General features: G+C 37.3%; 2 protein-coding genes across 7 annotated transcripts in view; one reads left to right on the forward strand and one right to left on the reverse strand.

The window, feature by feature from the left end:
* The first annotated feature begins 655 nt into the window (after window positions 1-655).
* zgc:110699 (uncharacterized protein LOC325371 homolog) lies at window positions 656-6946 on the forward strand. 2 transcript variants are annotated; one of them, XM_052138860.1, is made up of 7 exons: window positions 656-883; window positions 1089-1166; window positions 1259-1315; window positions 2739-2812; window positions 3345-3489; window positions 5348-5441; window positions 5681-6946. In XM_052138860.1, coding segments are annotated over exons 1-7 (639 nt in total). In that variant the 5' UTR covers window positions 656-882; the 3' UTR covers window positions 5871-6946. The 2 variants fall into 2 exon arrangements, with proteins under 2 accessions (XP_051994820.1, XP_051994827.1); XM_052138867.1 differs by lacking the exon at window positions 656-883 and having other exon boundaries at window positions 946-1166.
* Window positions 6947-7829: 883 nt separating this feature from the next.
* phf21aa (PHD finger protein 21Aa) overlaps window positions 7830-15325 on the reverse strand; it is a 33739-nt gene continuing 26243 nt past the window's right edge. For 4 of the 5 annotated variants that reach the window (XM_052138768.1, XM_052138760.1, XM_052138776.1 and 1 more), the window contains 4 exons: window positions 13700-13878; window positions 11465-11540; window positions 10586-10689; window positions 7830-10364 (listed from right to left, as the gene is read on the reverse strand). In XM_052138768.1, coding sequence (XP_051994728.1) covers window positions 9750-10364; window positions 10586-10689; window positions 11465-11540; window positions 13700-13878 — 974 coding nt within the window. In that variant the 3' untranslated portion in view covers window positions 7830-9749. Of the gene's footprint in view, window positions 10365-10585; window positions 10690-11464; window positions 11541-13699; window positions 13879-13941; window positions 13965-15325 lie in introns of all 5 variants that reach the window. The other variant, XM_052138786.1, reaches the window with a different exon arrangement.

Consider the following 15325-nt stretch of genomic DNA (forward strand, 5'->3'; position numbering starts at 1 on the left):
GATAAAATAACATTTCAAATAAGCAGTAAAATCTGACAACAAGGGTAAAATAAATTGTGCTTCTTAGTTCAGATCACGCTAAAACTCCTGTTTTTTCAGGCTGGTCCAGCTAATGGGCATGCTCTTTTTCGAGTTAGCTGACCGGCGATGTCTGTAGCTGAATATGATCGGGGTTCCAATTTCTCTCATTCATTTGAATTACTCTGTCTGCGGCTAAAGATTCTGTGGTGTAACCCATGTAGTGTACTTTAAGTATTTAGGTTAATTTAATTGAAAGGTCAGTAACGGTAATCTGATTACAATAATTAGACATGTAATTCGCCACACTACTTTTAGTACTTTAAAAGTAGTTAGGTTACAGTAATTAATTAATTTGTAATTAGATTACACCAAACACTTCTGTTCAGAAACGCTTAACTGACATATTCAGAGTTAAGTTGCCACTGGTGTGCTTTTTCTGAGTATATACCAGTGCAAAAATACAAAGCTTTTCATTTTAGCCCGGGTTAATTAATGGTTTTGTTGGCGGTGAGATCTGGCTGCTCCAGAGGCTAGGTTGTCAAAGGCGATAAATCAGCTGGTTGTTTAATGAGTCTCGCAGTTTAGTCCTGTGATGAATGTGTGGAATAAACAGACCGCGGTGAACAACGACGCCCTGTCCTTTGTGTGTGTGTGTGTGTGTGTGTGTGCGCGCGCGCTTTTTCTAATATATTTTCTAAAGAGAGAGAGAGAGAGAAAAAAAAAACCTGGAGTCAGCTGGGTTTACATTGTATCACCGCTTACCTCAAGAGTCAAGAGACATGAACACCATGACATAGAACAAAGCGCTTCTCGTTTGGGTGTTGCCAGACGGGTTTGTTTTGCAATAACTTGCTGGAGCAAAGTAAGTATTACTAGGGGACTTTGTTTCATTCTTTGACATGTTGACCATGCCGCATTCTTCTTGAGCGCGAAAGGAAAGCAACTTGAGAAAAATAACCTGTTTTTAAATTACAATTCGATTTTTTTTTTTTACATCTGAATACTTCGGAAGGTGTTAATATTATTCAGATGTAATGCTGTCCACGTGTCTTGAACTTTATCAACAGTGATCATGACAGAATCCATACGAAAGATGATGAGGGCGAAGTTGGTGGTGCTGGGAAGAGAGAACTGTGGAAAGACAGGTAACACTGCAAACAATGAACCATAATGGACTTTATTAACAACACATAGTGAAGATTACTTTAACTTACTCTGTTTCCCTGTTTATCTCTAGCTCTGTGTGTCAGATTCATTACCAAACGTTTCATTGGAGAATATGAACATAAAAGAGGTAAGTAAAAGAGCACGAGTTTATTCTCAGGAAACCAGACAAGAACATATACATGTCCCATTTTATTAAGAAATCAAAAGAAACAAATAAGAAATTATATTTAGCAAATAAAAAATAAAGATTACATTGTGACAATAACTTTCATGACAGTTATGCACATTTTACCCCCGAATCTCATTACCGAAATGCAAAACAAATATAGATTTTCACTACTGCAAAATTATTTTTATTTTAAATTGAATGGTATTCATACAGCAGAGTAATTTGCCCTCATATTGCTTTTCATGTTTGCTGATTTTAATGTAAAAGAATCATCTTGTTTTTAAAAATCTTGTTTTTACTGAAATATAGTCTTATGAAAGTACAGTGGTATGGTAATGACAATAATAATTGAACATTTTTAAATGGTAAAAGTTAAACATCCGGACGTGTAACAGTTATGAGAATTGGACAGGTAAAATGTGATTTACTGTTCAGAAAATAATGTCACACTGCAAAAACTCTTAATGGGCATAATTGAAGGCTTCATTTTAATATTTGTTTGTATGATTTGGGGTGAAATGTGAACTTTTCTTGACAGGTTTCATAAAAATCACCCAATAGGATTAACGCAATTAAAGGATAGTTCACCCCAAAATTAAAATGTTCTCATCATTTACTTGCCCTCATGCCATCCCAGATGTGTATGATTTTATTTCTTCTGCTGAACTCAAATGAAGATTTTTAGAAGAATATTTCAGCTCTGTAGGTTCTTACAATGCAAGTGAATGGGAACCAATATTTTAAAGCTACAAAAAGCACATAAAGGTAACATCAAAGTAATCCATAAGACTCCATTGGGTAAATCATGTCTTTAGTAAGATATGATATGTTTTTACTATAAATTTTCCTCCTTGCTGGTAGGTGGCAATATGCACAAAGAATGCAAATCATCAAAAACAAAATTAGGATATGAAAGTGAAAGAGAAGATTTAAGTAAAAAAGAGCTTAAATATTGATCTGTTTCTTATCCTCACCTATCAAATCACTTTAGAAGACATTAATTTAACTACTGGAGTCATATGGATTAATTTGTTTCCTTTATGTGCTTTTTGGACTTCAAAGTACTGGCCACCATTCACTTGCATTACATGGACCTACAGAGTTGAAATATTCTTCTAAAAAAAAAAACATTTGTGTTTGAAGAAGAAAGTAAGTTAGACAAATCTGGTATTGCACGAGGGTGAGTAAATAATTAGATATTTTTTCATTTTTGGGCGAACTAAACCTTGAAATGCATAAACTGATGCTCTATATTGACTCAACATATCTCCATGCAGAATGTAGCACAAGCAGTGTTTTTTAACACTAATTTCACTTTCAAGTTCTGTGCTCTTATCTGCATTGTATGACATGCCATATATTTTGTGTGTGTGTCTCTTAGAGGTCACCTACAGGTGTCAGAAAATGGTGGACAAAGAGCCGATTGAGCTGGAGATTTTAGACACTGTTAATAAGGTACAGCATGCCTGAGATTAGATCTGATGAGATCTTCCTTTGTTGTATTCTGTCCCTTACCAATTAAGGGGCTGCTGTGCAGCTGTTGTTTTACAGGCATATTTATCCACCATTAAAAAGAAAGACAGTGAGATGATCTTTCCCCGTTAAACGGCTGATGAGACACAGGACTCTCAGATCCATTCCATTCCTTTCATGTCTGTTGTGCTGAATCTCTGGCTGGATGAGGGACTTTAGCAGCCCTCGTCAGCCATTGATCATGTTATACAGTAGAGCGGCACTTGTTAATTCACTAGCTGAAGTATTACCATTTGTGTGAGTGTTTTAGAGAGGCAGAATGATTTGGGGGTATTTCAGTCACGTCCTGAATGCTCCAGGCTGGAACTCGCTGTCAGAATCACATCTGTGAAAGATGTTCTAGATGTCCTTCGCCTCAATCCAGCATCTCTCACATTCACTAACCTCATCACATGCAAGAAATGAAGAGATATTCAAATGTGGGAATCTGAGCTGTATGTGTGTGTATGTTTAGGAGTGCATAGGACCTTCTTCCTCTCTGGAAAGCTCCATTAAATGGGGTGACGGATTTCTAATTATGTATTCCGTCATGGATCGTAGCAGTTTTGAAGCAGTGTCGCGCCTTAAGAGACTGATTGACCACATTAAACAGACACTCGGTAAGGCTGAACTCCAATCAAATTGTGGGTGTGTATAATCACTACAGAAGCGTATTAATAATACTGTGTTTTGTTATGTGTATGGTCCCGCCAATTAGCAAATCGCAATGTTATCCATGAGTATGACTCACATTGCCTTAATACAGGCCAGGGGTGTCCAAACTTTTTCAGTCGGGGGCCAAATGCAGAAAAAAAATAAGGTGCCGCTGGGCGCATCCCTGTAATAATTTAAAAAAGGGCTAGAAGCTACTAGATATGCCAATATGCAGAATCTTTATAGTGTACACTTAATATTAGTATTAATCATAATTTGTGCTCTATGGTATGGTAATCAGTTTAATAAAATTATTGATGCGAGGTATCGGGAAATTTTAACAAGAGTAAAGTATGAGTAAAGTATCTAACCTGATGTCAATCCTTTAATAAATGCATAATTCTTTCTGGGTGTCGCTTCATCCTTAGAAATAAGGAGTATCCAAACTTCAGTTGAACTCCGCCAGTCGATGAAGCTGGAGACGACACAGAGTGCACTAGCAGAGACGATGCACTGTGAATAGCAGCTACACGTTATAGTGGCATCCAGTGCTCAGAATATTCATTTCATATAATTTCTCTTTAGCGGGCCTAATCCAGTTCTAAAATCTCACAGAGGCTGCATCTGTTTTAATATGTCTCAATTCAGAGGTTTCACCTCCTGCATGAACTCATGACTTTCTTAAAATAGTACACGGCAGTCAATGACTACGTGTTTGTAAATCCAAGACCGGAAGATACATCAAAAGTGATATAAAAGAGTGAGAGTCCATCACAACTCTGTAGGCTTTTATGATGCCATCCATCACCAGGTGCTGTCATTTTAATGGTAGTCTGTTCTCCTTCAGTACTACAGCCTTCATTTAGTGTGTGTGTGTGTGTGTGTGTGTGTGTGTGTGTGTGTGTGTGTGTGTGTGTGTGTGTGTGTGTGTGTGTGTGTGTGTGTGTGTGTGTGTGTGTGTGTGTGTGTGTGTGGGTGGGTGGGTGGGCGTGGTGGGCGGTTGGATTGGTCAGCTTGTGGGGATCAGCCAAAATGTAAAATATTCCGGGTCTAATGCAAGTTAAGCTCAATCGACAGCATTTGTGGCATAATGTTGATTTACACAAAAATGTATTTGACTCGTTCCTCCTCGAAATAAAGGACAAATTTGGGTTACATTGAGGCACTTAGAATGGAAGTGAATTACGGTCAATATGTAAACATTAAAATACTCACTGTTTCAAAAGTATAACCACAAGACATAAACAATATGTGTGTTAACATGATTTTAGTGTGATAAAATCACTTACTAACCTTTTCTGTGTAAAGTTATAGCCAAATTTACAACTTTGCAATTATGACGTAATGCTGTAAACCTTAAAACGATTGGAAAATCAATGATTTAAACAGCTTTACAGCTCAAATAATACATGCGTTTTAACAGAAGAATTAATATACGTATTTTAATAAAATTATAAGCTGCACATTTCAATCTTTTAAACACTCCAAAACTGGCCCCATTCACTTCCATTGTGTCTCACTGTAACCTCAATTGTTGCTTTTTATTTTTAAGAAAACAAGGATCTAGTTGAAATAATTTTTTGTGCTAATCAACATTTTGCCACAAATGCTGTTGATTAAGCTTATCTTGTATTTAACCTGGAATATTCCTTTAATAAACATACGTAATGATGGAAGTCTTAATGAAAATGTAAAAATGATAAAGGTTTATGTGAGGGTTTAGTAGGTGTAGAGTTAAGGGATAGAAAATCAATCAATCAAAAAGTCAATGGAAAGTCCTTGGTAAAAAATAAAATACAAATGTTGTGTATGTGTGAATTCAAGGTATTCCAACAGTGATTGTAGCCAATAAATGTGACATGGAGTATGGGCGCTTGGTGAGGACAGATGAGGGTCAGGCTTTGGCCTCAGATTTAAGGTCAGTACACTCTGCTACTGTATCTCTGATGACTGCACACATTCTTTAACCAAACTGACAAATCAGAGCAGATTTAATTTCTCTCATTTAACCTAATTGCACAATGAGAACATGGATATGGATGAAACATGCAAGCTGACTCAAACTTTTTTACTTGGAAACTGCACTTTTGTTATTACTATGGTATCTTGATATGTGTTTTAAAATATAGTTTCACTGGTTTGGTGGTGGTGATACAGGTGCAGTTTCTTTGAGCTGTCTGTTGCAGAGGATACTTCTGCAGTGGAGGCTGCGTTTGGGCAGCTGGTGCGTGAAGTGCGTGTGGAGTTTCAGCGCCACCTGCTGGCTATGGACAAGCGATCACGTATGCTGCAGATGAGACATGCACTCAAAAACAAACTAACAAGGAGTAAAACCATGCAGTGGTGACCAGAAGGACTAAATACATTTAGCAAATCTGACCTAGGTATTCACTACAGTAGTGCTCATATCTTACATGACTACCTTTTCAGAAAGGAATAACAATACAGAACCAATAAGTGCCTTCTGGATCTCCAAATCAGTGTGTGTGAGTATTTAATGCAGACAGCTTAAAGCAGCAAAATGTAGTAGTGTGTTTTAAAGGTGCAGTGTGAAATTTCTGTGCCACTAGAACCACCAAAAAGAATAGCAAAAATAATGAAATTTGTGTTTTCAAATTGGTGTCCCAAACATTCCATTGCATTGTTCATAAAACAAATGGTTGCCAGTTTTGTAACCCACTTATTTTAAGTGTGAGAAGTCATGTAGGCCTATGTGTATTTGTCATTGCTGGGCTAATTCTTAGGCTGTGCTTGTCTAGAATTAATAAGTTATGCCTAAAATGGCAAATGATGTGCATCATGGCAGAAGATCTGTGTATTTACTGTGCATTAGCACATTGAGAATCAATGGGTTCATCCAAAATCTGAAACATTTAGTATAATTTTATTTTAGTATGGTTGGCAGTGATTGGATGATGCTGGCCATTACTTTGAATCAGAATTAATCATGCTAAGTTATGATGTGATGTTTGTTATGTCTCAAAAACATGAATAACCAACACTCATAGAAACATAATAAACAAGTTGATAATTAATCTATGTTTACATATATACATATTTTATATATATACTTTCTATAGCTTGGTATTATTACAAATTTCAGAACTTAGTCCCTCTGCCACATATGTTGCTATACATTTTTAGCAATAATTTTGTTGTTTTCGTTTTTTTGCATGTTTATTAGGTGCTACTTGTTACAAATCAAAAAGGGAAATGGAAAATGCGCACAGCAGTAACGCTCAGGTCTCAGGATGTTAAATGTATAGTAGTTTGACAATGACAACATCTGATTGTTTCTTCACTCATATGATGTTCTAACCAAAACAGAAATTAAACCATGAAATTAAACAATTCAATTTACAATTTTATTTAGCAAAAATGGTAAAAAATAAATAAATAAATACAAATTGATCAAATGCTCCAGTATAACCCAACCTCCTCAACAGAATGAAATTCATGAAGTTATATATTCAAATAACTTACATAGATTCTATGGGAAAAGGTAAACAGACATCAGGCAACACACAAGATCAACAAATTAAACATACAAAGTGTAAAACAGTGAACAGAACAAAAGAGCAATACACGTCCTTTTTAAAAACTATTATGAAAGAATCTAGACACTTTTTACAACAAATTAATGTAAATTGTGTTCTTAATTTATATTTTAGAACACATATTCGTTGCAATAATTTATCCTTGATTTTAGGGGTTTATCAACCTGAATGAGGTAACAGCATGAGGTGTAAGACTGTGGATCTTCATTAGCCTTATCATGCTTATCTTGACAACATGAACAAAAGCCTGAGCTCTCAGTAAACACTTTAAAATCTGAGAAATCAGATTTCACACACTTAATCTCATCAGAGAACATCTGTCACTCAACCACTGTCAGTCCTATTAGCCACATCTGGCCTTAGGATTCTTGGCCCTAGGAGAACAGGAGATGACATTTGCAAATGTCACAGCTGATGAGCATTTGTGTAAGGGCTCTTTCTTTTTAATGCACTAGATTACCAGAATACCACTAAACAAGAAATACTTCTCTAGATGTTGCTTTGGAATTTCCACAAGTGTGATAGAAATTTCAAATGAATGTGTGAATAATTCTGTATTTCTATTGAAATATCGTATCCTTTTGAAAGAGCATTTGAAAATTCTGATGCAAAGTAAACTGAGGGGCAGATGCCCAGATAATCAGACTGGGATAGAATAATTTAACTAAAAATAAAGTCTTCTTTTATATATATATATATATATATATATATATATATATATTTTTTTTTTTTTTTTTTTTTTGAAAAAAAAAAAAAAAAGTAAATTAATTAATCAGCAATTTGTTTTGTGTTTCGTTATAAGAGGTAAGCACTTAAAAGAGTTCTTATGTAGTTATGTGTAGTGGTTAGATTCACTATAGGCAGTGCAGGCACTGTCCTCACAGCCAGAATTATCAGATGACAAAGTAGGTTCAAATTCCTAAATGGGAAAAAACTCCCTCATTGTGCTGACAACTGGTTCTAAGACACTGACAAGTCATAACACTAAAATGAAACAGCCTAACATATTCTATAGAACTTAAGGCAACCAATCCACAGAGGCTACTGCAGGCTAGAACCACATGTGCAGCATTGAAAACAAGAACATGTACACACTCACAAACCTGAAATGAAGATATAAACACTGTATATAATTCTGTCTTCTGTCAACAGCAATGCATTCCCAGTGTGTTTGACACCACTGGGATTCTGGGTTATTTAATGTGCTTTCACAATAGAAATGTCATTTTGATACATGATACAGTTTTCAACCAACCATGGCTGTTTCTGGGGCAGCCATTTATGTTAGAGGTGGTCTGGTGTGTTAAGTCTGTGCTTGTTACACACTGTCTGAAATACAGTGGTGAGAGAGCATCAATATCTCTGATATGGTTAGAGTAATGCAAAATATAAATAATAATGTAATAACAGAAGCCTCTTAGTGGTGGAGACAATGGTAAAATTGCGGCCCTAGGCATAGCACATATGCCCCATTGTGTTGTGCTTTAGGGTAGGTTTACAGAACAGTGTTAACACCTAGTAAGACGACACTGAAATGATACAGAACAGAAGCCCTTATTTTGGCCCATAAGCATAACATTGCTGGCACACTGGTTTTATGGGATTTTTTTTGACGGCATGTGTGCAAGTCTATCTTAATATTTTTCATTGTTTTAAGGAATCAAAGTTCTTGGACAAGGCATGAAACCCCTGCTACACTGGTGATAAAAAGTCCTCTTGATGTGGATATGGACTTCCATGAACCATAAATGATGTGAGATCAGCAAATCTCAAATCATCCCTTCTGTTAAAAATCATCCGTGACTTATATGGAACTGCACTCTCATTAAATCACCACTGTTTAGTAGATAAGGCATGGTTATAATTGACCTCACAAACACTTCAGGACTGACACTACAAATACTAATCTACTTCTCTTAAATATCTATTTAATCTTATAAGTATATAACATAAAATAACAGTTCCCTGTGGCACTAATTATTTGGCAGAACAGAACTAATTAATATTTTTGTTAAAAAAAAAACTACAAATAATGTGTTTAAAAATATATTTACAGAAATGTTTCAGCTTTTAAGAAGCCAAGAATTAGACAAATGCTAATGACAGCAGTGAATTCTCCAGCGGAACGCCTGGAAGACCTGTATTTCTGTTAGTGTGTGATAACCTGTTTTGAGCTTCATGTTACGCTCTGATGCCCTAGAATTAGACACAATAACTCAAAACTAGACAAAACAACTGCACCTTGGTTGCATTTCACAAACAGACTGAACTCTTCATATCTCCATATCTTATGTCTTAGATCAGAGCTAGGAAGCTGTGCTACTCAACTACCAGAGGGCTGCAGGAACAAGACCTGCATCCAATCCTTCAGAAGCTTTCTCTTTCAGAGGTGCTATGGCAACAGTATCAGGCACACAATGGTGTGATATCTTTAGATTTTATTACTCTTTTATTTTATTTTCTATATCATTATTCTTTGTAGAAATATTTTCAGTGTGCACACATTAGCATACACATTGCTGGTACTTTAGGAACCTCCTTCCTGCATGTAGTAAATGGCACTATGGATTTTCTTTCCCTCAAAGATACAAGAGATGAAACAAAAACACAGAACAACAATACTGTTAACTGGCACACTTTGGGCAGCAACTATGGTGGGGTAGCTGATGCTATTTTACCCCCTCCGTCACTCCCGTAAGGGGTACGATTGGGCCGAGAAGGGGCTGTGGGATGACGCTGAGGTCACTGTTGATGTTTCTATGTTTCTTTATATTTTCCTCCCCTGCGGACACTGCTCCGTTGGTACTGGGAAGCCCCTGGTTGCTGCTGTTATTGCTGAAGGCTGTGATGTTTGCATTAGTGGGTTCACTCCTGATTCTGGACATGCTTTTTATATGTGTGCTCTCTTCAGTGCCCTCACTGCTAGTGTTGCTCTTTGCGTTTGTAGCATCAGTCTTAATTGTGTTATTATTTGTGCTGATTTGTTTGACGGGATCGTTTATGTTTGAAAGAGTGCTAATTATCACCATAGCTTCGGAGGAGCGTGTTGAGTTATTCGTGTTATTGTTTGTGTCTGTAGTGACTGCATAGGAGCTGCTGGGTTTGGAAGCTCCATTGTGGGACATATCTCCATTAGCCATGCCTACAGGGGAGATGAGTGCCTGGCAAGGGTGGGGGGACAACTGGATCCCTCTGATCAGATGGACCAGCCCTCTAATTTTCTCCAGTGAAACCTCCATCTCCATCTGTTGGGCCATCACGCCGTTTTTGCTGTCCATACATCTCTGTGCCGGGAGAGGAGACAGTGCTGACTCACAACCCAAATCACATTAGTTTATAGTTACTGAATTCAGGCCTTTTTTTGTCTTATGTGTCACAGTGATGTAATGAGTATAACTTATTGCACTTGAGCTAAGAATTTATCAACATTATGTGATAAAGAGAAGCACAAGTCTGGATCACTCGCTGTACTAATAACAGAATATTCGCTGAACTGTTCTCTCACCGTTATAGAGTGGCTGAGCTGTCCGACTTTCTGCTCCAGTGTCTCCCTCTCATCCTGCAGCTCTGTGCTCCATCTCATCAGACGATCTTTCTCTTCTTCTTTAGCTTCAGAGAGATTAGTGTATGTGTAAATATTAACTGTTCTTGGAAAGTTAGTAAAGGATCAGAGGTTTACAGGGGCATTTAATTAGAGGCTCAAACACAGTGAATCACACTTTGTGTTTTGATATTCTGTTTTGTTTTATTGTAGAGCATCACTCCCATCTAAAGCTATTTAACCACAGGGTATATCAATAATCAGATATACACTCACTGAGTACTTTATTAGGAACACCTGTATACCTACTTATTCATGCAATTATTTAATCAGCCACTCGTGTGGCAGCAGTGAAATGCATAAAACCATGCAGATATGGGTCAGGAGCATCAGTTAGTTTTCACATCAACCATAAGAATGGGGGAAAAAAGTGATCTCAGTGGTTTGGACCGTGGCATGATTGTTGGTGCCAGATGGGCTTTTTTGAGTATTTCTGTGACTGCTGATCTCCTGGAATTTTTTTACATACAACAGTCTCTAGAATTTACTCTGAATGGTTCCCAAAACAAAAAAATATATAGTGAGCGGCAGTTCTGCAGACAGAAACGCCTTGTTGATGAGAGAGGTCTACAGAGAATGGCCAGACTGGTTCGAGCTGACAGAAAATCTATGGTAACTCCGATAACTCACAGAATAGCATCTCAGAATGCACAAAATGCAAACCTTGAGGCGATGGTGTTACTAACAGAGCTCACTGAGTGTATATAAATCTCATATTTGTTTATATGTGTCAATGCAGGTGCCCTGTTATCAGTAAGAATGCTGTATGATGAAACTACTCACCTGCTTTATAAGAGATATAAGAATGGACAATAGCGAGTGTCCCTGGCCACTCAATAGAATCTTCCTTCTGCAGAATCTAAAAAAAAACTAGTGTGTAATTTAAAGTGTAATGAAATTCTATTTACAGTTTACATTCAAAGTGAAAAACAGGAACACTCATAATGAATGGACAAATGTTAAATCAAATTAAGTGGAAAAAAGAGGCTAACTAAACTTACAAAGTCTCGAGCAGTCTTGATGCAGATTTCTGGTTTTCTGTGAATTTGCCCTCTTGGATATTAGGGTGTTTTTGCTAATGACTGTATGTAAGGTTTAGCGTAGGGCTTTACATTTCTGTGGCATCACATCAATCCCTTTCTACTTTAGGCGACAGTAAAAACTTGGGGCACATCCACACTAATCTATTTTTATTAGAGCTGTCAGAATGAGCGCATTAAGGCATGCGATTAATTAAAAAAGTTAACGCGCTAATTTTCTAATTCGTGATTTACCGTTAATACGGCATAAACACTTGTGTGAAGGGCGAAACCTTTGTAATGTGTCCACCCAGAGTCATTACACTGATGCACACTTCACAAACAGACATAGCACCAGAGCCCTTCTACCAAGATGAGCCTACAAGCTTAGCATAAAATAGCATAACGCGGCAATCCCATTGACATTCTTTGGGCGGTACTGTCCTAATACTCACCTATGAAAGAGCCGCAGAGGTTATAATCTAAGTAAATAAAAGAATCTTTGACAGCGCTTCCCTGTCAGTTATAAAATTATGGAGAAAGGAGCACTTAGTGCTGTATGATGTAAAAAAACAAGCCCAGGTGGGACTTGTAAGGCACATTTTAATTACTACAGAAGCAGGTCAAGTCTTAACTATCACCAAAACGCAGAATGAGACATTTTTGTCTGGGAGTTCAAAGCTTGATGCCGGCATTGACGCTCTGACGCGAATCATGAATGCAGATTCACGATTGCTGTAACAAAGCAGAGAGCCAAAGTCTACCGGCAGATTAATATTGCAAAGGATGAGAGTTTAAGAGATTTAATGCCCATTGTAATGAATATGCAACCTATGTGGAAACTAGTTCTTTCAATTATTCAAACTTCCACTAAGACTTTGGGCAACGTTTAATGTTACTCTAATTGGTGCTATTTTAGTGCATTTCTTGTGGAAGGCTCTGTTTGGAAAATTTTAATAAAGCATTATATTGATGCATATAGTTTTGTTTTCTTTCCCAAGATGGAAATAAATGCATTTTGACAAGAAATTAAGTTTATATATATATATATATATTTATGTCAAATTTCAGCACTTTCAAAATCTGATAAATCATGATTAACTACAAAAAATTATGTGATCAATCACAATTTTTAAAAAAAATAATTGACTGACAGCACACATTTTTATTTGAAAACACATTGATTTAGCTACATTTACACTTCCCATTTACTAAAATGGAGACTTTAGAGAAAGCTCTCAATACCCAAATACTTCAGTTAGGAATCTGAAAACGATAGTTTCAAACTTAAACGGATTAGTGTGGACTTGGCATTCGGCTCATGGCAGTCTAGGCCATACACATGTGAGCAAGTATAACACATGAGAAGCTGTCTACTGCATCTATATTTACCAATCACAACACCAGCAGCTAAATACTGATTTACCAAAAACCTTTCAGTCTAAATGGCGCTAGTAAGCTGCTTCTTTGCCTTACATTTCATTAGTGGTATCAGATTTTGGTCAAATAATAACAATAAAATTAAAATGTATTATTAAAATGTACTAATATTAGTAGTCCAAGTACTGTTCCCCTTAGAGGACAGGGCAGGAATTTTTTTTCCTGAAATACTTTTGTGTGGCCTCGCAATAAGTTTAGCATGCCCTCTCAAAAGTTTGCATGCTCTCACAATACGTTTTGTGTACGCAATATGAAAGTTCCTGGCAAAAAATTCACACCCTGTCCTCTAAGGGGCTCCGTAGTTAAGGAATATAAATATCTATGAAGACTGCCTGCTTTGTAAGACCAATGACTAAAGTGAAACAAGATACAGAATGGGGAAAAAATGAAATGAATTATGAGAGTGAAAAGCAATTAATGTCTAATGATAAATGCTCCTCAGTTCCCTGAGACTCATAATTTACCTCCACTAGATGGCACCGGTAAGCATGGTGAACAATAGGAGAGGGAAGCCTAAATAGTGTCTCAGGAACTGTAGTGGACTATATCAGCTACTTACATCCCCTGCTGGGCTGGGGCTGGGTGTGGGTGAATGTGATGAAAGGGTGAGTGAGAGGGCATGGGAGAATGGGCTGCCCGCAGTGGGCCGCTGTTGTTCTGGGGAGGCAGAATGATGGCTGCTGGTGGTTGGGGGGAGGGGCCCCCACTCCACAATACTGCCGTTTTTAGAAAGGTGACCTAGGTGAGATGAAACAAAGGACAAAACAGAAAAGAAAAAGACAAAACATTGGTGTAACATACCTCTGACAAGCTGTCCTCATTGGCTAGGGTAGCACGAAGGAGGCGGGTGGGGGTGGTGTAAGGGTGGTTGGGAGGGAGAGAGCAACGTTAGATCACAAAGGAAGCTTTGCATGCTGGGTAACCACACATTCTGCAAAAAACTGGCCTTAGATGAGCTGATAAAGGCAGAAGGCATTACATTTGGCAGATGGGAATAAGAAATGCCAAAAACAAAGAAGGATCGGGGGCAAAGATTAAAAAAGCTTATCCAGGCATCAGGAAGCTTATTGATGTTATTTTCATCTAAGGATAACACAGATGCTGTCAAATATTAAGCCAAGCAAGACATTATAAGTGAATGTGCAGCGTCTTAAACCAACAGATATTGCACATTTATTTGTGTACTGGGCATTAACAGCAGAAGTAGATGTCCATCATCTGCAAGTATCTGTTGTAGTACTGTTATATTATAAAAGTAACCATATAAAGCAATTTAAACAACATTGTTGTTTAGTGAACCTAAAAATCGAATTAATCAGAAATAGTTTCTATAGCCGCTCAAGGACATTAAATAAACATGACCATACACAACTGAACAAGGAGGATTTCTGACCAACTTTCAAACAAATATATAAACAACCATAGCTTTTAAATGTAAGAGGCCTGACGATTTTGGTACTACTGATTCTGGTGTCAAATCAAATTATTACAATTATACTACACTTTCTGACAGAGATGTTTGCATCCCCTGTTAGCAATATTGGTTGTAATGAAAAGTAGCAATCTTTGGTCAATTGCCATGTTTAGTTTGAGTTTATTTATTCAAATTATAGAAATTATGAAACAGACGGAGTATGAGTAGTTAGGTGGTCTGTCCAATACAAGTACCATTGGTGCACTAACAATGCAGTATTGTAGCATCTTTAAGATGTTCAAAACTAGCCTAATTATGGATCTATATATTAGACTGAGAACATTTTCCAACAACTTTACAAATATATATACACTTTTACAGCAGCTTGAAAACAGTCATTATCCCACTTAACACACTGCAGGGTCATTTCTTCCTGTCTCACACACAATCTACATGGCCACTCCACAGCAGAGTGCCTGTGAGCACATTACATAATCAAACAGTCACTACTGCAGAATGTGCTTGTCTAAGAGACTGACTGATGGGATTAAAGCAGAGTGGATCAGTTCAGGTTAAGAGGTGTAAAAAAAAAGCTGTGGGTGATCAGGGATATTGGCCGTAATAAGCCCTGCAGAGGACAGTGAGGACAGCTGAGAATATCATCGGGGTCTCTCTTCCCTCCATCAAAGACATTTACAAAAAACACTGCATCCGCAAAGCAACCAGCATTGTGGATGACCCCACGCACCCTTTACACAAACTCTTCACCTT

Source organism: Xyrauchen texanus, chromosome 2 (genome assembly GCF_025860055.1).
Source record: "Xyrauchen texanus isolate HMW12.3.18 chromosome 2, RBS_HiC_50CHRs, whole genome shotgun sequence".
NCBI lineage: Eukaryota > Metazoa > Chordata > Actinopteri > Cypriniformes > Catostomidae > Xyrauchen > Xyrauchen texanus.